Source organism: Furipterus horrens, unplaced genomic scaffold, assembly GCF_987537825.1.
Source record: "Furipterus horrens unplaced genomic scaffold, mFurHor1.1.pri manual_scaffold_3, whole genome shotgun sequence".
Taxonomy (NCBI): Eukaryota; Metazoa; Chordata; class Mammalia; order Chiroptera; family Furipteridae; genus Furipterus; species Furipterus horrens.
This window is the reverse complement of record NW_028327173.1, coordinates 106,416,264-106,440,326: the sequence shown is the minus strand read 5'-3', so window position 1 is coordinate 106,440,326 and position 24,063 is coordinate 106,416,264. Positions and strand designations below refer to the sequence as shown.

Genomic DNA, 24,063 nt, shown 5'->3' with positions numbered 1-24,063 from the left:
CTTTGGGTGAAAGTTTCTCTACATATCAATTAAGTCCATTTGATCTAGAGTGTTATTCAATGCCACAATATCCTTGGTGTTTCTTTGCTTGGAAGATCTGTCCATTGTTGACAATGGGGTGTTAAAGCCCCCTACTATGAGTGTGTTGCTGTCAATATCTTTCTTGAAGTCCTACAAAATTTTCCTTATATATTTGGGTGCTCCTATGTTGAGTGCATCTATGTTTACAAGGGTTATACCTTCTTAATGGATTGTTCCCTTAAGTATTATGAAATGTCCTTCTTTGTCTCTTTTTATGGACTTTGTTGTGAAATCTGTTTTGTCTAATATAAGTATTGCTACCCCAGTTTTTTGTTTGTTTGTTTGTTTTATGTCCATTTTCTTGAAATACTTTTTTCCATCCCTTCACTTTCAGTCTGTGTAGATCTTTTGTTCTGAGGTGGGTCTCTTGTAGACAGCATATACGTGGGTCATGTTTTCTAATCCATTCAGCTACCCTATGTCTTTTGATTGGCGCATTTAACACGTTTACATTTAAGATTATTATTGATAGGTACTTATTCATTGTCATTTTGCCCCTTTGTATCTGTGTTCCTCTCTGTCTCTCTCTGTTTCTTCGTATTCTTAAAGCAGATCCTTTAGCATCTCTTGCGATGCTGGTTTGATGGAGATGTATTCTTTTAGCCTTCTTTTGTCTGAGAAACTCCATATTTCACCTTCCATTTTGAATAAGAGCCTTGCTGGGTGGAATAGTCTTGGTTGTAGGCCTTTTTTTTTCGTTGCTTGGAATATTTTTTGCCATTCCCTTCTGGCTTGTAGTGTTTCTGTTGAGAAATCTGATAACATTATCAGAGCTCCCTTGTATGTTACTAGCTGTTTCTCTCTTGCTGCTTTTAGGATTCTCTCTTTGTCTTTGAGCTTTGCCATTTTAATTATGATGTGGCTTGAAGTGGGCCTATTTGGGTTCATCTTCATTGGGACCCTCTGTGCTTTCTGGACTTGCATGACTTTTTCTCTCATCAAGTTAGAGAAGTTTTCTGTCATTACTTTTTCAAGCAGGTTTTCTATCCCTTTCTTCTCCTCTTCTCCTTCTGGTATTCCTATGATACGGATATTATTAAATTTCATGTTGTCCTGCAGCTCCCTTAAAACCTCTTCATTCTTTATCAGTCTCTTTTTCATTTTGTTGCACTGTCTGGGATATTTTTTTTTTCTACATTGCCCTCCAGCTCACTGATCTGATTTTCTGCTTCCTCTAGCCTGCTTTTGATTCCTTCTACCATGTTCTTCAATTCAGAAATTGTATTCTTCATTTCCTCCTGGCTCTGATTGATAGCTCCTATGTCCTTTTTAATGCTGGTGTAATTCTCAGTAAGTTCCTTGTTGCTTCCCTGGGGTTCTTCTTTGAGCTCACTGAGCTTCCCTATAATCATTATTTTGAATTCCATGTCTGATAGTTTGCTTGCCTCCATTTCATTTAGCACTCTTTCTGGGGATTCCTCCTTTCCTTTCATTCAGGGGTTGTTTCTTTGTCTCCCCACTTTTGTGACTCTTCTTGTTTGTTTCTCCTTCTTAGATTGATCTGCTTTGACTTCCTGTGGTGTGACTTCTGTGGTAGGAGATCTGTGGGATTCAGTGGTGCAGTCTCCTTGATCTCCTGAACTTGATGCTTTTGAGATGCTCTTTATGCTGTTTATTTGGGCTGTCTGGTTTTACTTGGGTTTTGGTTGTTGTTGTGTTGCTCTTTGGTGAGTCCTTCCCTCTGGGTAGCTGACTGAGAATCACTCCACTTACCATGTCTTGTATACTGTTGTAGAGGTGCACTTTCTTTACTTCCTGGATCCTCCCTTGGTAACATCAGATCATGTCCCAGTCTAGGTCTAGATAGCCTATTTAATACTACCAGATATCCACTGTCTTTGTCTGTCTCCTTCAGTTGTTAATCTATTCAATCTGTGACCAGCCATCAGGCTTAAGCACCACTGAGCAGAGCAGATTAATTCCTGTGGGCAGGGGCTGTTGTTTCCCCTCAGGCTGACACCACTTGGAGGGGAATGGTCTGCCTGCAGTATGGGGGATGAGTCAGCACTGGGACCTGATAGCTGCTTCCTCAGTTCTCTCCTCAAAGCCACCATCCCAAACTCTCCTTAAGTGTGTCTAGTCCACTCTGCTGTCCCTCTGCTGGAGCCCAGGGTAAGTGGGTGCCAATGTATTTTCATGCATGGTCCCTTTAAAAAATATCTCTTTGTCTCCAACCCTCTCAGGCTGGCAAAAACCCCATGGCTTTTTGCTTTTCACAGCTGGATGCTGTTTTACTCTGGACTCTGTTGCTGTAGGCTGGGAAGCCCAGCTGGGATTTAGACCCCACCCTTCTCAGGGGAAACTCCTGGCAACTGAGATGTTTCTCCGTCCCTTCAGCTGCTGGCCCTGGGAGCCCAGCCAGCCCTCTCATGTCTCTGCACTTCCTACCAGTCATATTGTGATGAAGCAGCCTTTTCTCTCTGCCCATGACTATAAGGCTTCTCTCCAGATAGTATTCAGGTGGTTTTTCCAGATGATTTATCCACAATTAAGTTGTAATTCCAGACCGGGTCTGGGAGGAGGTTAATGTAGCTTCCCCTCACTCCTCCACCATCTTGGATCTCTCCTCTGTGGTGTAATATTGCCCCTGTTGAACATGCATGATTTCAGGGAAGGCCCTATCCCCAGTTACAATACAAGTCAGAAGTGTTGGGAGTACAAACCGCTCCAAGTGGCTCAGCTCATAGGAGGGGAGGAGGTAGGGTCAGGCTGTAGGGAGGTGGAAGGGAACATGGGCAAAGATCTCTGAAGACATGCTCCACTGAAGTGAGTGGCCTTGGTCCTAGACTAAGCCTGATGGCAGAGCCAGGGCTGGGGGATGGAAGGGACAGTGCCATCGTTTTTTGGTGTCCAAATCCAGATATCAGCTCCAAACCCTTTGGACTTGAATAAAGGAGATGTCTGTGGTGACTCTATTGAGAAAAGGGTCTAGAATTTTAACTGACTCCATGCCCCAAGACAAAACAAAATTTGGAAGTCTCTACTCATCCTTTCAAAATGCATTTGCTGACAAATGAGGGGAAAATCTCTTCGTTTTTGGTTCAAGGAACTTCCTTAAATTCAGCCCAGAAAAATTCTTTAAAGACCAGCTGCCTGGACTGTGCTAAAATCAGTATATAAATATAAATATCCCAAACTTGATAGCCAAGCAGATTGCAAAATCTAAGCACAGATATTTTCCACAAAGCTAGCCAGCCCAACAAGTGTGATAGAATATATTGGGAAATTCAGTGTTACTTGTCTGACTGTCTTAAACTGTTTGTTGCCCTAGTTGATGTGGCTCAGTGAATTCAAATAGAAAGGACTCTTGTTCAATTTTCCATCAGGGGACATCCCTGGGTTGCAGGCCAGGTCCTCGGTTGGTGGCATGTGAGAGGCAACCAATCGATGTTTCTCACACTGATGTTTCTTTTCTCTTCTTTTTTTCTTTTTAAGTATATTTTATTGATTATGTTGCTACAGAAATCCCAATTTTTTCCGCCTTTGCTCCCCTCTGCCAAGTACCCCCCTTCGTTCCAGCAATACCACCCCCCTTAGTTCATGTCCATGGGTGGTGCATATAAGTTCTTTGGCTTCACCTTTTCCTATATTATTCTTAACTTCCCCCCATCTATTTTGTACCAACTGATTATGTTTCCTAATCCCTGCACCATTTCCCCGTTTCTCCCCCTCCCCACTCCCAGCTGATAACCCTCCAGATGATCCCCATACCTATGATGCTGTTCCTATTCTGGTTTGCTTAGTTGGATTTTGTTTTTATTTATAAGATTCAGTTGTTGATAGTTGTGAGTTTGTTGTCATTTTAGTGTTCATAGTTTTGATCTTCTTTTTCTTAAGTTCCTTTAATATTTCATATAATAATAACTTGGTGATGATGAACTCCTTTATTTTTACCTATCTGGGAAGCACTTTATCTGCCCTTCCATTCTAAATGATAGCTTTGCTGGATAGTTTTCAATTTCTTGCTTTTCCTCTTCTCCTTCTGGCACCCCCATGAGTCAGATGTTGACATGTTTAAAGTTGACTCAGAGGTTCCCAAGGCTCTCCTCATTTTTTTCAATTCCTGTTTCCTCATTCTGTACTAGTTGACTACTTTTTTCTTATGTTCCAAATCATTGATTTGAAACTCAGTTTTCTTCCCTTCCCCATTGGTTTTGTGTGGATTTTCCTTCATTTCACTTAGCATAGCCTTCACTTCTTCCCTGATGCGTTTGCCATACTCAAGCATATCTGTGAAGCCTATGAGCATCTTTATCACCAGTGTTTGGAATTCTGCATCTGTTAGGTTGGCTATCTCCTCGTCGCTTAGTTCTCCCACTGGAACCTTGATCCGTTCCCTCTTTTGGACCATACTTCTCTGTCTCCTCATCTTGAAAGGCTCCTGTGTTTGTTTGCCTCTGTGTCTTAGGTAGAGCTGTCACTCCTGTTACGTTGTAAGGGGCGGGGCCTTAGGGATTCATCATTACAGGGCGACCTGTTTCACCATGCTGTGGCGCTGTATGTGGGGGAGGGGTCTGAGAGGGAACAATGCCACTTTCCCAGCACTCGCCCCTTTTCCAGCACTTCTCCCATTCACGTATGGGACTGGCGCCTTTCTAGCTGTTGTCTTGTCTGTTGTCCCCAGAGTGGGTGGGTCTGCAGACATTCTAGGACCATGAGGGCCCTTTAAACAAGCAGACTCTGCTGAGAGACTGGCAGTTTCTGCCTCCACCCCAACCCCCACTGGTTTGCACAGTCAGAAGCAATGAGGCTTGATTTTCCCCAGTGCTGGGACTGTGAGCTGCACCATCTGGTCAAGAGCTCGGAGCACTCCCAGGTGTCCCTCCTGACTTTTGAAAATGTGTAACTCTGCTTCCTGCTGGCCTGTCACTGCCAGCACTGCTGCCACCACCATACCGCGTCCACCACCCTGGCTCCTCCCTTCCTACTTGACTGGATGAGTCTTTCTTCTTTATATATTTGTTTGTTGAACTCCATGCAGTTTGATTTTCTGGACTTCTGGTTGTTTCTAGTTTTGAGGTAGTTGTATTTCTTCTTAGTTGTGGAGGGAGATGCAGCGTATCTGTCTACACCTCTATCTTGCCCAGAAGTTCACACTGATGTTTCTCTCCATCTCTTTCTCTCCCCCCGCATCTGTCTAAAAATAAATAAATAAAATCTTAAAAAATAAAATTTGTTGCCCAGAGGCCAGAATTATCTAAAGGCTGACTCTCCACCTAGAGTTCTACAGCCATAAAGCCCTTGGCTGACACCATGGTGGATTGATCCTTCAGTAAAAGCAACGGACCAAGGAGGAAGTTTCCACGTGGTACCCTTGTATCTGTTCGGGAGTGGGGAAGGGTGCCATGTGATAGTTAGAATATTGGCTTTGTTGGGCACCTGGTCAAATGTGAGCTCTGCTGTGTGACCTTGGATAAATTGCTTAGCCTTTCTGGTTATATGCAAACTGGGGATGATAATGCATACTTCAAAAATTATTAGGACTAAATAAGAAAACATACATAAAACACTAAACTTTGTGAATTGGTAATGCTCAATAAAAAAATAACTGTACATCCAACACACTAGAGGAGAAGGCATTGTGCTGAGCCCCTCCCTCCCCCTTTCCTCTCACCCCCTTCCCATTCTTTCTTCTCTTCTCTCACTTTCCTCTCTCTCCTGGTTCTGGTGCATTTAGGATCTGGGTGGCTCTGTCCCCAACTACTTCTTTCAGTACCTCTGTTCCCATTCCTCTAAGCCTCCTGGACTGTCTCCTCTACCCTGATAAGGTCACCCTGCAGGCTGAAAGGATTTATAGCACTCCCTCTCTCAGCCCCCACCTGGCTTCCAGACAGCCATCTGCAGGCAGGTCATTTTCTTTCAGCACCAGCAGAGACGTGGGTTGGACAGAGGAGGTCCTAAGAGAAGCAAATAAATACATCAAGTTTCCAGCTGGGTCTGGAGATAAGGGCTTGGGGAGAGGAGGCTGAGGCACTCACAGGGAATGCACGGGTTCACCTTCCCTGACCCTTCCACACTTGCTTTCCTGGAAAACCTATTTGGAGCACTTCAAGCGTTGCAGAGAGCTATGCCTAGGGGTGGTCCCTCCTGGGAGGTCATTTCATGAAGGACCCTTCCTCATTTTGGATTTGGTAGGGACAGGCCTGAGGAGCAAAATTGTGACAGATCCAAGCTACTGTCTCAGCTGAAGTAGGTGAGTGGGTTGGGGGGACATTTCGCCCCACGGCACAGGAGGAGAAATTGAGGCCCAGAAAGGAGGAAGACATTTCCAAAGTCTCACATAAAGGCAGGTACAACCTCCAGACCCCTGATCTCTTATTCTATGGCCCCTTATGCCAGATTGTACCTGGTTGCCCCCAAGATGTGACCATTAGAACTGACCTTGCCTAGATGCACAATTAGAAGCACCTCTGCAATGTGCCACCTCAGGGAGGGCTCTACTTCCTTCAAATCTCTGCCCCAACTGGCTGCCTGGCTGGAGGTACTGTCTCTGTGGGGCCTACATACTGGGGTTGGCATGCTATTACTAGAGCTGCTCTAATTGAGGCACAGTCTCAGTCTCTTGGAGGGTCCAGGGGGCTACTACAGACTTGAACTAGACCACCTGCTCATCCAGAAACAGCCATCAGAGAGGCCTCATTGGAGGTCTTAAGGGCCTTCTAACCAGCAAAATCAGTGACGGCCACCAAGATTGGGCTGTTTTGGACCAGAGAATCTGCACACCGGGGGCATTCCACACTCCTACTTGCTCTATGACCTCCTTCTTGGCCTCAGTCTTTCGTCCAATAAAGTGAAGGAGTCAGGATAGGGGAACTCCAGGCCCCAAGCTCTGATGCTCTGTGACTCTGGACAGCTCCCTGTCCATTAAGGTGGGTGCAGTCTGCCTTTCCAGCCATGGCCCCAGGTGACCTGTTGGTGCAGATGGAGCCTGCTAGCCATCCAGAAGCTCCAAGGTTCACACACAGGAGACCTGAACGTGCTGGGAGGTGCAGGAGCCTGTGAGCTCTCTGAGGGCAGAGATGCTGTCTGCCTGGTTCTCAGCTGCATCTGTGCCAGTGCAGCACTGGAAACACAGAGAAACTCAGTTATCGATACTGTTTGTGGAATGAGTGACACAGCAGACCGGTTTCTGCAGGTTCATCCCTTGGCTCCTGTGTACTTTAGTTCTGACAGCTCTCACCTGCAACTTTCTTCTGAGCCTGCCTTTGGGCTACCGGAGCTGATTGCCTACAGGCACAGAAAGGGGAGTACCTGGAAGTTTCTGTCCCCAGAGTAGCCCCTGGTCAATGTCTGCCTGCTGTGCATTCACTGAAGCCACTACCTTGCCTAAATCAGGACAAACTCTGAGGTGTGATTTCTGCAAAGAGCTCCCTGGGACAGACCAGATAGAGACTTCCTGAACTTGTACCCTGCCTTGGATGAGTCTCAGAATATGTGTTTACTGTGGCCCCTCTCCATATTCTCTGATAGCACCAAGCAACAGAGAACTGAAGGTCGCAGGGCAGAAAGCAGTGGCCAAAACTGCAAGAAGAGTCATGTCTCCCTTCTATAAGCTTCCTCACCCCACCCCGCCACCCAGTCAAGGCGCTCCTGGCAGATGTGACCTTTCTTCTTAGGCCCACACCTACTCAGTGATCAGATTTAATCTCTAATGATGTCACTTCCTCTACCCCCTGAATCCTGCTATGTGAAGGGCCTTCAGAAAGTGTTTTATAGCAGGAGGACTCCCCCTGCCCACAGAGCAATGAGCAGCAGTTTTAGGGACAGGGTTAGCTTCTGGGCCCTGGTGTGCTGATGACCTCAAGAGGTGAAGCAGATGCAGTGTGATGGGATGGAAAACAAAGAAACTGCCCAGGGGCATGAGGCGTAGGGCAAGCAAGAGTCCTCAGACTTTCTGAAGACATCTTTCTGTAGGAAGCCAAGGTGGAAGCACCCTAGAAGCCCCAACTCATCCTCAAACAGGCTTCTCCTAAAGCCACAGCACCCAAGGACCAGGGTCTCAGAGAACAGCAGCACTGGAAGGGCCTCAGAGCACATCCAACACATTCTTCTTCCTCTGCAAGGGTGGAAGACTTAGAAGGAGTTGCTGAAGATCACGCAGCGAGTCTGTGAAGCTGGTGGCCTTGTACTGCCTCCCCACTCACTGTAAGACCAGGGTAGAATTCTTCCTTCTATTTTCCACCTCGGCACTAAAGTGCTTCTCTTTTCCACCATGGGATCAGGTGACATGTTCAGGATGTGAAGTCATGTAGGAACATCTTTGAGTTCATAAACATCTGTTCATAAATACCCAACTGAAAACTGCTCCCAAAATAGCTTTGGATCCCAGCACAGGCATTTCCAAGAACACATTTTTATCCTTTCAAGAATTCTGTGAAAGCAGAGAATCCTCTAGTTTGTATGTATGCCTATACAAGAGAGCCCTCTGATCCTGCTCACGCACTGAACCCTGACCCTGGTTACACACTGAGTCCCGACCCTGCTCACACACTGCGGACATAGATTGGTCTAATCTCCAGATAAGGGGGTGTCTAATATGGTTCACTATAATTATGGTCAGTCTCATTTCAATTCATTTTGACACAATATTAGATTACTTTGATCATGTAATTTCCCAACACTTCTATTTAAAGGGGATTTCTTGCTTGTAGTGAATCTTGGGATTGTCTCCTCAACATCCATTTCAGGGCTAGATAATCATTACTCTAAGTCAATTAATTCCACCCCCTCTGCCAGTGATTGGCTCAGAGATGGGGAGTCCTAAGCCAATATGTGTTGATAAGACCTAAGGAGAGGCTGTGGCTTCTGGAAAGAATCCAGTCTCTCTCTCCACTAATGTGTTACCAATAAGCATGTGACCCTTGCTGTTGCTGAGTCCTCCAATGGCACCAAGGGACACAAGTCTCAGGCTACAACCCTGTTAAGGGTGGCAGAGGAGAGAGACAGGGAGAACCCGGGCCTGCTGATGTCATTCAGTCAACCAGCCCTGAAGCCAGACCTGCCTCCTGCTTGTGAGAAGATACTTAATCATTTAAAATACTTTGAGATTAGTTATCTGCAGATGAAGTATCTGAAGTGATTTTCTGCCCTGCCTTCCCTGCTTCCCCCTGCTGTGAAGGGACTGGCTGCCCAAGACTTGCATCTGGGGAGAACCAGCCTTACCTGCACTGGGTAGGAGAGCTACACATGTTGCCCCTCACAGGCAGGAGTGCTGACTTTTACAGGCAGGGGTTCCCATCTTTAGTGAGAAAAGCACAGACTCAGACAATTACCTGAGAAGCCACTGAAAGAGCTGTCATTAATTATGATGGCAATAAAGGGCCTTGCCAGCACATTAAGCTAATTTCATGAAAGCACTAGGAGGAAGGTCACAGACTGGATCCCAGATTATTAATAATGTCAAGCTTCATTTGAACCATTCAGGAAATTTCTCCCAGTTGCCTCCAGCAAACTGCCACAGGTTGTTACTTTCCTCTGAATCAACAGTCTTCCCACATGCAAATGTGGATTTTTTTGTTTTTCCCTAGAAAATAATTAAAATCACAGAGTCCAATAAATACTTAAACAGACTGTGGTTTTAATTAAAAACCTTCCACCAATGCTGCAGCTGCAAACCTCTCTTCCAAAACAGGCACACTGGTGACCGCCATGGCATCAGAAACTGGAAAGTATTTCAGACTAGAAATCTTTACAAATACTAGCAGTAATTCTGACTGTTACCTGTGCCATGTTGGGGGGAAAGGGGTGAAGAGAGACATTTGAGGGCAAGGCCAAGGTCCTTCCCCTGTGCAAGGGGCAGGACAGAAGCACATAAGGGCATGTGCAGCAGAACATCTCATCCTACCTGGACCCAACTCTGCAAAGCAATAATGATGGCTAATTCTAGCTATTGTTAAAAAAATAATAGCTCATTTCTAAGAATTATTTAAGTGCTAGGTACTAGCAGATTTGCATGCATTGATTCATTTATTCCTCACAGCAACCCAATAAAATTGTTATTTTTTTCTTTAAGTTTTACTTATTTGCTTTTAGAAAGAGGGAAAGAGAGGGAGGGAGAAAGAAATGGAGAGAAACGTCATTAGCTGCCTCTCATGTGCCCCCAACTGGGGACCTGGCCTGCAACCCAGGCATGTGCCCTGACTTGAGAATCGAACCAGCAACCCTTCAGTTCACAGGCCAGCACTCAATCCACTGAGCCACACCAGCCAGGGCAAAATTGTTATTTTTATATACACCTTTTTTCCCTAAGGCACAGAGAGGTTAAGTAACTTGGCCAAGGTCACACAGCTAGTACATGATGAAGCCTGATGCTCCAACCTTTCCTCCTTATCACTGTAGAGTGTGTATGAGGGAAAGGAAAGATGGAAGGTGGGAGAGGGTTATAAACAGAGGAGTGGGATTTCCACTGGAAGTTAGAAAAGGAAAGCAGCTTTTGAAAATGATGGGAACACTGTGTGAATGTGTGTGTGTGTGTGTGTGTGTGTGTGTGGCAGGGGACAGCACTACAGAAGCTGAAAGGTGGGAAGCACTGAGTGTTTAGGGGATTCTGCTTGTAGGGCAGCTGTGGGGAGGGTCCCCTGGGCAGGCTGCCATGCAGGGCGTATTTGATGCCTTCCTGGGCCCTGGCTCTCCTACTTTCAGGGTCCCTTCCACATCCATTAAATCACTGATGTGCCATGTTAAATACAAGGCATGTACAACTCTTAGTGCTGTGGTTGCAACTGAATCTTACTCAAACATCCATTACTTCCAACTGCGCTTTACTTTTCCTCACTTAGAGCCAAAAAGACTTTCTGTTTCAGATCTCAGACATTTTATAGGTCCCTGACAAAGTCATGAGACTTAAGGGCTCAAAGAGAAAGGGCTCAGCCTAAGGGGAGGATTGGGAAGGTGTACAGGAAAGTTCTGTCCCAAGAGGACTAAGCTCATGGGTTCGCGCCAGGGACTATTCCTTCATCGACTATTCAGAGGGTGCTATGTATTGTGCTCTGGGTAATGGACACAGTAGGGTCACAGCAGGGGCTCTACCTGTGTTAGGTAAGGAGAATGCAGATTCCTGGGACATAGGCTGGGTGGGCATGGGAAGGAAAGCTTTGGTGCCTTGGTTAAGAGTCTCTCACTTCAGAACATTGCCCCGCTGAGTCTACAGAGCTGGGGGCAGCAACAGACCTTGGCGAAGCTGGGTTCTATCTGCAGTCCTCTCCCAGTCCCCGCCCCTAACCATTGTCCTGGGCGTCAGAGCCCTGCAGGCGGTGTCCAGCAGGGGGCGGGCATGAACAGGCCTGGGCGGGACACCTTGAGTGGACAGAGCCAGGAAAGCTAGCGCGGGGATTTATTGGGTTTCAACCCGTCCACTCTTGAGACCGCCGGGGTCCCAACGTCTCCTTTAGAAGTCGTTCCGCAAAAAAAAGAAAGAAAGAAAGAAAGAAGCTGCCCGGAGTTCCAACTTTGGGCCTCTGGGTCTGTCAAGGGTCTGAACCACATTCTCGTAAAAAAGCTTTAGCCTGGATTGTACAGATTTCTATCTGCTCCCCTCCCCGCCCCGCCCGCTCCCGCCCCCCCCCCCCCATGATGGCTGGGAACCTTATCTCCTTCTTCTCCCCATATCTACTTCCACTCACCTGATTAGGGGCCTGTTTCTTTAACGATTAAAGACGTGGGCAGCGGTGGGGGTGGTATCTTAGCTCCCGTTTCCCCAGCCCATCAGTAACTGTACCATTATTAACATTGTAATCATTCGACTGTTACTGCGCACCCGGCGGCAGCGGCAAGCGCTCAATCATTCCAGCTGAGCTCCAAGGCTGAACCCGGAGTCCTGGCTCCTACCCCAGTTCTCAGCGGACCTTGTCGGGGGAGACTCGGACTGCCAGGGCAGGCACTAGGCTCTCCAGGGTCGAAGGCTGGGGTAAGGGTTGTCTTTCCACAGGGCACGCTCGGGGAACAAAAATGCTCCCTGGAGAGTGGGCGGGAACCACAGGGCGCAGCGGAACCGGCGCCCTCACTGGGTGGCCAATGCGCCCTTAGCTGCGGTCCTGATGGCTGGAGCCCTATCTCCCTGCTGAATTCCTCCAGCTTCTGCAACCCCGGCAGCAAAGCAAAGGAGGAAAGGGTTCTTTATTGGCCGGCGGGTCCCGGAGGTTCCCGGGACGCTGGCTGGACGGGTCCCTGCGATCCAGGGAAACATTCCACTGAGCGTGAGCGAAACCATTCTGACTTTCACTCCCCAGCCTCTGTCTTACAGCCCCTCAACCCTTTCAAGTTGTCCCCTGTCCGCCCGCCTCTCCATTCGCCTCCTCGGGGAAAAAATAAAGAAAACAAGAAGAGAGGTGGACTGGGTGGAGGGTCCACAAGCCATGTCCCTGCACGACGGAACCCTAGTCCCTACCTCCGCGCCAGGCGCCCTGCCCCCCACCGCCACCCCCCGCAAGGCTCCAGAACCCGCTCTCTGGATCCGACTCTCCATCTTCGATGCTGGGCCTCTGCCTTCCCCAGGCCCCTCTTCGGGGTCCACGGCTTTCTGAACCACCTCCTTAAGTTTCCCAAGACGCTGACAACACTGCCAGGAAGACCCCCTTACTCCGTAGACAAAGAGACTTCCAGGTCCGCCGCCGGCTGTGCCACACCCCAACCCAGCCTGGCCCAAACAGCAGGGCCTCGCTTCCGAACTGGAGATCCATTCCCCCGTCCCACCACTGGGTCAAGGTGCTCTCACCTCTCCACTGCCCTCCCTCTGGGCCGTCTGTGGGGATTACAGTAACAGGTGAAATGAAGTTCTGGGTTCTGAATTCTAGGCTGAAGGAGATGCGCTGTTCCCAGCCCGCTTGGCCTCCTGTAGCGGCGGCAAGAGGTGGGGAGAGGGAAGGACGTGGAGCTTGCATGCGCCAGACTGTTCATATTTAATTTACAAAAGATCCTCGGAACCCGGGTGGGTCCGGTGATCCTTTTAGATGCAGCACTTCTCTCGTCTCTCTCTCTCCCCCACCTCCCTAGCTCATTAAAATGCTCCACATTTAAATCGGAGACTGAGCTTCTCAGAGAGCCCTAACCCGTGTCAGCGACCCACCGCCGGAGACCTCCCCGCCCCCCGACCCAGCCCCGGCTGAGGGCGGGCGGGCCTAGGACCATCCCAAAGCTCAGTGTCTAAGAAAGGACCGGGAAAGCGAGGGCTTTGCGTGTGTCTGGGAGCTTGTACTCATTTCCAGATTCTGGCCAGCAATTCTGTCTCCAGGCTGCGGGCAGTGCAGGGGGACAGCAATCAAGTTTTAACAAAATCCTGACATCCCCTTGCCGCTGCCTCCTCGTCGCTAAAAGAAACGTGGGGGTTTCGCCAGAGACAGGGAGCGAAAGTCGGGAACAGCGAGTATTGGAGTATGTTGAGGTTGGCTGTTGTGTGAACATGTGAAATCCTGGGAAGGTGATGAGCGGCGCAGGCTGTGGGAACCGTATGTAGGGTTGGCGGTGTGCTTTCTTGTGAGGCTGTGAAGACATGAAAGGGAGAGAGGTGCTGGAGCCTCAAGTTCTCAGCCCACAGAGCACAAGAGGAGGAGACATTTTATAACCATCTCTTTTGGCGCCGTTGTCTGCTGCAGCCCTGAGGACCGAGGGTCAGGCGTCGGGTGCGCTCAGGCAGGCTTCCTGGGAGCCGAGTCTGACATCCACGAGCCCCGCGCAGCTTCTCCCGGCGGTGCGCACAAGCCAGCGAGTTGGGCAGTGGGCTTCAGCGCCAGTTTAGCCACAAAAGACCAGAGTCAGGCTTAAAAGGCTGGACAAGGTCGGCTGTGAGTTGGGAAGGGGGCATCACTTCCCCGCGAACCCTGCCGAGGCCTGCGTTCTCGTTCTCGTCCTTGGCTTGGACAGGCTGGGGGTGGGGGGAGAGGCGGGGGTGAGGCGGGTAGAGAAAGACCTGGGCATGTATCTGCCCCTGCCCAGATTCTGGCAAAAATGGCAGGGAGGGTGAAGTGCTCTGCTAACACTATCAATTATGCATCGTGTTGAACGTGGCTTGGGGAGGAGGCGGCTAGCGGAGGGAAAGGGGGTGGGTACGGGAAGGAAGGGCTGGCGCGAGCCCGGCTGCGCGCTGCTCAGCCCGTCCCACTCGAGGTCTGTTCTGCTCCACTAAATGCATTTGCAAAAAGAATTTAAACACAAAACACGATCCCGCTTTATTTGTGCGCCTTGCCTTCCCCCAAATTCCTTGAGGATGGTTTGTCTCACGTGTTGCGGGGCATAAAAGCAGCTCGCATTCAATTAGCAGCGAAGCTCACGGGCCCTGGCGGACCCGCTCGTAAGGGTGAGTATGGGTGAATGTATGTGCCTGCGGGAGGGGAGAGTGGTGAATATCCTGGGTGAAGACGTGCCTTTGAAAATGTGTGTGAACGGTAGTGAGAGCTCAACACATTGATTACACGATGATGGATAATTTTAATGTGTGAAGATCGACTGTGTTAAGGGGGTGAGGGTCTGTCCTAATGTGTTTGAATGAGTGTGTGTTCGTGAGGGTGTGTGATAAGGAATAACTGCAAAGTCTGCAAATGTGTAAATGTGGGTGGACATGGGCAATGGGGTGCGGTGAACTGGCCAGAGCCCAGCCGAGGGTGGTGGGCGTGGGAACCGAAACGAATCTTGGGGAGGGGTAGAGCCTCTATGGCGTTAATACATGTAGACGGTGCAGGAGGTGGGAGAGGCTGTGCGCGTCCCTGCCAAGCCAGGAGCGCGCACGGACTCTCGTCAATGTGCAGCCAGAGGTGGGGGGAAGAGACACGAAAGGAAAAACTGAAGTGGGACCTCAGGGCCAAGGGAGACCCCAGACTTACCCGTCCCTTTCCCCTCCGTCTTCCCCATAGTCACAGCAACAGATGTGGGAAGCGCCCTTGGGCTCTCCTCCTGGATCGAGACCTCGAGTCTAGAGAAGGGGTTGAAGCCCGAAGCAGCACACAGGGAGTCAAAGAGCTGAGGGTAAGCCTCGGGACCACCCCACAGCCTCAACCCAGGTGGGGATAGACCCCACCTAGGGTGCTGGACCCTGCGAGATCAGGGCAAGATGGGGAGGAGCTCTCCCTCCAGAGTAAAGGTGGAGTGGGGAACAAGGTTTTCGAAAAACGAGGGTGTGGGAGGGGCTCTGCCGAGCCTGCCTGGAGCCCTGTGTATAAAAGTGTGTTTGAGTGGCTGGGAGAAGGGTCCCTGGGGCATCGTAGAGCTTAAGATGGGGAAAAATCTTGAAACTTCTCCTTCCATAGCTAGTGGCAACCCCTATGACCCATGAGCTAGGGACTCCTCGGCTTCCTTGGGAACCAAATGGGCTCTGCGGTGTGGGGAGGAACCCCGGAGTGATGTTCCTCTGATGCTCCAGGTCCATGCATGGGGAAGGCCTTCTTCCTCAGATGCAAGGCTAATTGAGCAGCCCTGGTTCTCTCCTGGGGGGAGCTGCCAGAGGCTTAGGGCGTGATGGCTGAGGGGTCTGCCAGTCGGCTTCCGCGTGTCTCATGGCTCTTGCCACGCGATGCAAGTTCTCCTCATTGCTGGCCCGCTGGGATTTTAGTCTCAGTGGAGGGCTATGTGCACGTGTCAGTGGGGGCTTGTGTCCCTGTGTGTGGGTCCTTTTGCATGAAGACTTGTGTCTGTCAACACACACAATGAACAGGAAAGCGCTTTGCACCATTGTGGAAAGACTACAAATGCTGGGTTCAGCTGAGAGAACAATGAGGTCTCCAGGGTATATTGTGTCTGTGTCAGGGTGCCTTTATGTTTGTGTGTCTACAAAATATGTTGTGAACCTCTAAACCCCTGCAGAAGTTGGTAGTTTGATGGCAGTGTCTGAGTGTGTGTTTTATTGCTGTTCTCCTGCATGGGGGTGTGTGCCAGTGCTGTACATGGGACAAAGAGTTCGAAGGAGGACACCAGTCATAGACAAAAATACCCTTTGTGTATCTCTTTCACGGGATTAAACGAAGGCTTAGAAATACAGACTGGTCAGTGCAGAGCCCAAGGCAGACCTGCAGTCTGCCCGCTGAGCCTGTGCAGGAGGCCAGTGCCAGGTTGAGGGGGGAGATAGGGGGGAGAGGAGAGCAAGGTAGAAGGCTGCTGGGAAAAGACGTCAGGGTTCTGAGAGGGAGCAAGGATTGAATCCGGAGACTTTCACTGAGCTCCACCCATGCCCAAGAGAGGCACCTGGGCATAGAGGAGGTTACGGGAATCCTGGGGCCTACTCCAGAATGGTTTGTGGGGGCAGAGCTTGACAAGGCATGGAAGCCGGGGCTCGGTGAGTCACCCTCTCCCCTCTTCCCCCGCTTTCACCTGCAGGATCCGCAATGGTGACCTTGCGGGCAGTGTGGCTAGCCTGGGCGCTGCTACGAGTGGTGGGAGCGTGCCCAGAGCCTTGTGCCTGCGTGGACAAGTACGCACACCAGTTCGCCGACTGCGCCTACAAGGAGCTTCGCGAGGTGCCGGAAGGACTGCCAGTCAACGTGACCACGCTTAGTCTGTCGGCCAACAAGATCACCGTGCTGCGGCGCGGGGCCTTCGCCAACGTCACGCAGGTCACGTCGCTTTGGCTGGCGCACAACGAAGTTCAAACCGTAGAGCGCGGCGCGCTGGCCGTACTGAGCCAGCTCAAGAACCTTGACCTGAGCCACAACCTCATATCCAGTTTCCCATGGAGCGACCTGCGTAACCTGAGCGCACTGCAGCTGCTCAAAATGAACCATAACCGCTTGGGGTCGCTTCCCCGGGACGCACTCGGTGCGCTGCCCGACTTGCGCTCCCTGCGCATCAACAACAACCGGCTGCGTACACTGGCTCCCGGCACCTTCGACGCACTGAGCGCACTGTCACATCTGCAACTCTATCACAACCCCTTCCATTGCGGTTGCAGCCTTGTGTGGCTGCAGGCTTGGGCCGAGAGCACCCGAGTCTCACTACCTGAGATCGACTCCATTGCTTGCGCCACGCCAACCGCGCTGCAGGGGGTTCCGGTGCACCGTTTGCCCGACCTGTCCTGTGTACCACCCAGTGTGCATTTGAGTGCTGAGCCGCCCTTTGCGGCTCCGAGCAACCCCCTGCGCGCTGGCATGGCGCTCATGCTACACTGTGTCGCTGAAGGACACCCCACGCCCCGCCTGCAATGGCAAATTCAGATCCCGGGTGGCATCGTAGTCTTAGAGCCCCCAGTCCTGGGCGGGGAGGACTACGGGGACGGAATGGAAGATGGGGAGGAGGGAGATGGGGACAGGTCAACGCAGACGGAGGCCCCAACCCCGTCTCCAGCACCAGCTTGGCCTGCGCCCCCTGCTACCCCACGCTTCCTGGCACTCACAAACGGCTCCTTGTTGGTGCCCCTCCTGAGTAGCAAGGAGGCAGGCGTCTACACGTGCCATGCCCACAACGAGCTGGGCGCCAACTCCACGTCAGTGCGCGTGGTGGTGGCGACTGCCGGGCCCTCAAAGCACGCTCCTAGCGCAGGGGGAGACCCGAATGCGCAGGCTCCGACCTCTGAACATAAGTCCACGGTCAAAGGCCGGGTCAACAGCGTCCTGCCCTCCAAGCCCGACAGCAAAATCAAAGGCCAAGGCCCAGCCCGGGGTAGCATACTCGGGGTGATGGAGGCGGGACCTGAGGAGGCTGGAGAGGGGGAGGAGGCGGAAGACCAGGTCTCTGCAGACCCGGTGGGGAACCAGCGCTGCGGCCATGGGGACCCCTCGCGATACGTGTCCAACCACGCGTTCAACCAGAGCGCCGACCTCAAGCCGCACGTCTTTGAGCTGGGCGTCATCGCGCTGGACGTGGCGGAGCGGGAGGCGCGGGTGCAGCTCACGCCACTGGCTGCGCGCTGGGGTGTCGGGCCTGGCGGGCGTGGAGGAGCTGGGCGGCCTGGGCAGCGGCCCCTGCGGCGGCTCTATCTGTGCCCGGCGGGGGGCGGCGCAGCAGTTCAGTGGTCGCGCGTGGAAGAGGGCGTCAACGCCTACTGGTTCCGCGGCCTGCGGCCTGGCACGAATTACTCCGTGTGCCTGGCACAAGCAGGCGAGGCCTGCCACGTGCAAGTGGTGTTCGCCACCAAGAAGGAGTTGCCCTCCCTGCTGGTTATCGTGGCAGTGAGCGTATTCCTTTTGGTACTGGCCACCGTGCCCCTGCTGGGCGCCGCCTGCTGCCACCTGCTGGCCAAACACCCTGGGAAGCCCTACCGTCTGATCCTGCGGCCGCAGGTTGCCGACCCCATGGAGAAGCGCATCGCCGCTGACTTCGACCCGCGTGCCTCCTACCTCGACTCCGAGAAAAGCTACCCGGCAGGCGGCGAAGCTGGAGGTGAGGAGCCAGAGGAGGTCCCCGGGGAGGGCCCTGACGGAGACGCAGAGCAGGGGGATCCAGGTGCGGACTTGCGGAGGGAGGAGAGCCTTGCGGCCTGCTCGCTGGTGGAGTCCCAGTCCAAGGTCAACCAAGAGGAGTTCGAGGCGGGCTCAGAGTACAGTGACCGGCTGCCCCTGGGTGCGGAGGCGGTCAACATTGCCCAGGAGATTAACGGCAATTACAGGCAGACAGAGAGCTAAAACCCTGGCCCGCCAGGCGCGCCCAGTCTCATCCTCAACCTTGGGTGCCTGGGAACAGCAATCTGGGCCTGGCAGGATTTATGCCCCCCTCCACTTACTCTGCCCTCTTACCGCCCCCCGTCAACCGTGACTCCTGGGTACATAGTGGAGAGTGGAACGATTTCACCCCCCTCCCCGTCACACCCACGATCGTCATTGTCCTTGTGGGCTGAATTCCCTCCAGCAAGCACAGTTCCCCACTCCTCTCCCCGGGTATAAGACACCGCCGCTGACCATGAGGGGAAATCCACGCCTCATCATTCCCACTCGGTTATCTGCCCCGCAGCCCATCCAACCGTGAGCCCTTGAACCATAGAAAATGGGAGGAGATGTTGGAAACATCTGGCGTAACACTGTGGCTTGGGGTTTGCCCTGGGACCCCCAACAGACGTCCCTATGATGAAGCGCTGTGGGGTCCCGCCTCAACCCCAACTCTGCCCTTTCCAGGGTGCATGTATTAGAATCCAGAGTTAGGTGACAACTCTTCAATTTTTAGTTTTAAAACCCCCTTGTGACTGGAAATCAAACCCTTATGCACCTCTGCTCCCCAGCTCTGCCCCACTGCGCTCTGACCAGCTACAGTCGAGCAGAGTGCCTGGGGCGCCTTTCAGTTCCGCGCTCGGATTTTCATATTCTCGTTGTTTCCAAAGACAGCGAAACTCAAGAGTCTGGTGCTAACACTCTTTTCCCAGTCTCTGGGAAAATTTGTGTGTGTGTGTGTGTGTGTGTGTGTGTGTCGGGGGTGGGGGGGCGAGGGACCGTTTGCTCACGCTTTCTCACCTAACTTAAAGCGCCTCGGAACCGCGCACCCCTTTTTCATAGAAGGCGCGGGTTTGCTCCCGAGCCAATTTCTTTGTGGGTGGGTTGGGGTTTCCAGAGATTGGTGCACTCCACAGCTTCGCTTCTAGTGCTGCACCGGGCTCAGACATGGGCTGGAGAAGCTCCAGGGCCATAGGAAGCAACTGTGGTGTCCCGGGCCGGGTTCCTGGAGAAGCTGTGCTCCCTACTTCGCACAAAGCCTGCAAGTGACCTGCAGCAGGATCTGGACGGGGAAGAGCCCCTCGGTCCTCCTCACGTCTCCCCGCCCCACCCCTTCCTCCGCGACAATAGTATTTGCCTGGCGTGTAGTCCTAGAGGAGCGTGCTCTGTAGGAGAAAAGTCTATGTCCTGTAAAGTATGATCTCATAGTGTAGGGGGCGGGTGGGCAGGCAGGTGGACGGGGAGGGAAATAGGGAGGGAAGAGGAGGGTAGACGGGGGGGAGGGGCGACTCTGGCTGGGGTCCTTTTTTTGTTCTTGAAGGAAAATGTTGGGGTTGGGGTGGAGAGTTTCCAGCGTCTGGATCATCCGGTCCAAGAAAAGCAGCACAAGTGCAAACCGGGGTGGAGTAGCCCACTCCCCCCCCCCGGGGGGGGGGGCGCCCTTTTCTAAAGGTGTGTCTGTGTGTATACAGTCAATAAAACAATCGATTTGAACTGGGCTTGGTGACTCTTTGTCCGGGGACAGAAGGAGGAAGCCTGGGAGAGGGTTGCAGGAGGAAACCGAAGAAGGAAGGAGCTCCGAGACCCCTCCCATTGGGATCCTTTGTGAGGTCTCGTGCTTGTCCCGGGATTTTGCCAGGTGTTTACACCCGGCGCCTGCTCCTGTGCCTCCAGCTCTGGGGTGGTGGGGGCAAAACCACGTGGGAGGGGGAGGCTGATAGTGAGTGGGGTGGGCTCACAAGGAGAGGGTGGGTCTCTGCAGACTGAACAGGAGAAACTCCGGAGTGTGTGCACAATTCTCCTTGGGTAGACCCCGTCTCTGTGATGGGATGTGGCTGTGTGTGTGTGTGTGTGTGTGTGTGTACTGCCTAGTTTCTTAGTCTCAACACCAGCCTGTTAGTTCTCTGAGAAGCCAGTGGAGAGATTCACAGGGGCAAGACTGCTGTGGCTTGCACAAAAGAAGTCACAAATAACAAATCACACAGCAGGCAAGTGATGGAGGGCAGAAAAGGGGCAACCTGGCAAGGTTGATTCCACAGAACAAGTTGGTACCTTTTAGCCCAGGAGCCTAGTGTCCGTGTACCTGTGTTGGGCGTGGGGTGCTCAGTGAATGGTGCATGGGCAACTGTCAGGGTGTGTGAGGCAGCTAAGGTGGGCGCACATGTAGAGTCAGGTTAAAAGCGCACTGATTTAATAATCTCAGAAATGGGGCTTCTTGGGTGGAGAACAGGAGAGACAGAGGGACGGACCCACAGTGGATGCTGTGCTCTGCATCAGGATCAGCCTCAAGTGCTGTCCTTAGGCTGGTTGTGTTTCAGCTGAATCTCCCTGCAGAACAGGGAGTGTAGCTAGGGAGGGAGATGGAAGAGGAAAGGACTAGAAATGAAGGGAGCAGATGAAGATTACATCCCTACTCTCTCTGTGGGTGCTAGGTCTTCCCAACTGGACCAGTCCAGGCTGGGAACCAGGCCCACGTCCAGACACCATCATGCTATCCAAGCCTGTCTCCTGGCAGAGGTGGTGACTGACACTTCCAGGGGCTGGAAATGTCAGACCAGGGTCCCTTCCCAGACCAGCAAAGCTGTCTTAGGGAACAGCAATTCCCTTCTGAAAGTCACAGCCAGAGCCCTACCACTACAGCCCACCCAGGGTTAGGGATGCAGCTCAGAAATATAACCTTTTAGGAAAGGATGACTTTTTTCTACGTGAAAGTGCTGCCTTTGAGTAGGGAGCAGGGACTGGCCCAACTCCTGTGATTGGTTTAAAAATCCACCTACGTGATTGCTTTTTGGCACAGGCTGGTTGAGTCCCCAAAGTGCTTAAATTTTAGCCCAACCCAGCCCTCTGGTCATAGGAAGGGGGGGCAAGGGGAAAGGAAGGATACTTCCTGTCCCCACTGTCCTAAGGATTGGGCACTCCTCTGGAGATCTCCCCCCAACCCCTTCCCCCAGGATCCTGAGTTCCCCCAGAGGAATGTGCAGAATTAGAGTTCAGACACTACTTTGCCCTGGGCCAAGCTTCCTAAGGATGAACACACATTGTTCATCTAGGCCTCATGCTCCCTGAGCAAGGCTAGGCCCAAAGGTTCTGGCCACAGGACAGGCTTGGGTGGGTGCTGGAGGTGAAAGACCAGGATGCCATGACACTCCACTGACTTCCCATTGAGATACCAGCCTTCTTGCTCTCCCATTTCTGTCTGCACATTTGACACATGCACAGAATGGTCCCCAGCCTCTGGCCTTTCTGCTTGTCTCCTTTTAAATTTTATTCTTTCATTTACTTCCCCTCTCTCCTTTCTGGTCTCTTTCTTTCTGCCTCTCCAGTTTTTCTTCCTCGAGAATATCATAAAAATCCAAGGGTTGAAAGGGACCCTGAGTATTTGTTAATCCAACTGCCCTTTTGAGGTTCAATTCATTTTCTACAATGTCCCTATTAGGTGGTTGTACTTATCCAGGGATGGGAGCTCACCATCACTTCCTCCCAGCGAGGAACCAACTGTTGAGCAGTTTAAAGTGTGTCCCTCCCTCAAGTAACCCTTACGCCCAACTCTGCCACTGGCGTGTGCCCTGTGAGAATCTGCGGTGGTTTGGAGGTGGAATCCCCACCTCCATCCCTCACTCCAGGGCTCCAAAGCTTTTCATTCACTGACATTTTTTCATTTGTTTGTTTGTTTATGGGGCATCCAGTGCTTTAGGTGCTGTGCTGGCTTAGCTCTCCCCAGTGTGCTTTGTCAGAAAACTGATTTGGATGCGACATGGGAATGGAGTCTAAATGGGTTGAGGAGTGTGGGTGTGTGTTTGGTGGGGGATGGAAGGGAACCTGGTAAATAGTCAGAGAATGCAATATGACAGCAGTAACCTTGGAACTCACAGCAATTTATAAGGAGCAGTAATTCTCTGAGCTACAGAAACCAGATGCCCTGCCTGGGATGTGGCCTTGAATCATCAGAAACCTGTCTGCAAAAAGATGACTTGAAAGGAGTGTCCCCCACTCCAGTATCTCCTAAAACATCAGCAGGAATGAGGATCATTGAAGATCATTTGAGAAAGTCCATTAATATAAAAGGATAAAGAGAGGTACTGCTTCTTTGAGGAAGAAGCAGCTGAGTGGGGTCCTCTGCTTCTTAATCTGGTGCCTGAAATACTGTTCTCCACCCATGACATCTGAATAATAACCACAACTAAAGCTACCAAATCTGAAGATTTCTTGAGTCAGTAAATGTCTGGACTATTACTGCCTGGTGGTGATACTATTCTCAGTTTTTCCTCCTGGAACTCAGGGCCATGCATTTTGGTAGGTAAAGGAAAAGGGGTGGCATCTTGCTATGACTATATCACCTCAGATTTAACATCAGAGCCTCAGTTATAAGACACTCCACAGGGAAAGGGAGATCTGCTGTCTGCAGAGCAAGAGGCACCATCTGCAGAGAAAGAACCATGACTGCATGAGCACTGAGCAAACGAACCTGGGGGGCCTTGTCCTTTCAGGGATGAGGTGTATTCTCAGCTGAAAAAGCCAGGCCCCAGTAGAGACAATAAGTTGCCAAGTCTGACTTAACAAATACCTTTACCTTGTGAATCTCCAACGTAAAGATATTGACAAGAGCAATTCTGCTGGAAAATTGGGGATGGAGCAGGCAGAGCCATTTCAGTTGTAGTGTGTCAATTAATTGATTGCACCTGCAACACAGCCATCCATACATATGTGTTCGATGAAAAGACTTTGCCTTAGGACTCAATAGATAATAACATTATATTGAAAATGAAAGATGTGCTGGGACTAGCATATAAAAGAGATTGAATTATAAAGTGTCTTGCATTTAGTTCAAAATATGGCCAGTGTTCCTAATGAGAATTGATATGGATTTTTTTTAAAAAGCCATCTGAACACCTCATAATGGGTATAAAACAAAACCAACTCTGTAGGGTTAACTTAGTTGGAAAGACTTTGTATCATCCCTTGGTTGAATAAGTACTTCAGGTAATTTGAATTGTGCTTATTGTATGTGCTTTGTCTGGACATGTGAATGTAAATTTAATAATTAAGTTTAAGTTCACATGGAATAAGGAGAATAAAAGTGTTTATAATTTTTATCAACTGTTTACTGTTTAAACATGTCCCTTTATGTATTAGGAGTTAATTTGTTCTTGGCAAACTAAATGCATTTTCTGTTAGCAACATTCTAAGAAACTGGTCCTTAAATTGAGTCTGAAGCCATTTGAGACATCCAGCCATTTGAGAGAACTGCCACAATTGTAGAGAACAGAGGAACTCCATAAGAATTGATCAGTGTTGAAATGGGGGGAAAATTGGAATGAAGAATTAATTATGAATGACTTTTTAATAAAAGTGGCTTTTGTTTAGTAAAATTTAATAAAATACATTTTTATTTTAAGAAGTAAAATAAAAATTTAGACTGGCTAAA

At 50.8% G+C, this 24,063-nt stretch overlaps 1 protein-coding gene across 2 annotated transcripts; it reads left to right on the top strand.

Annotated features, from left to right (window-relative positions):
- The first annotated feature begins 11,855 nt into the window (after positions 1-11,855).
- ISLR2 (immunoglobulin superfamily containing leucine rich repeat 2) lies at positions 11,856-19,390 on the top strand. Of its 2 annotated transcripts, none has more exons than XM_090271800.1 (3): positions 11,856-11,986; positions 14,925-15,036; positions 16,381-19,390. In XM_090271800.1, the coding sequence occupies exon 3, from the start codon at positions 16,389-16,391 to the stop codon at positions 18,618-18,620; it is 2,232 nt and encodes a 743-aa protein (XP_090127926.1). In that variant the 5' UTR covers positions 11,856-11,986; positions 14,925-15,036; positions 16,381-16,388; the 3' UTR covers positions 18,621-19,390. The 2 variants fall into 2 exon arrangements, with proteins under 2 accessions (XP_090127926.1, XP_090127924.1); XM_090271798.1 differs by lacking the exon at positions 11,856-11,986 and adding an exon at positions 14,246-14,371.
- The last annotated feature ends 4,673 nt before the right edge of the window (positions 19,391-24,063 follow it).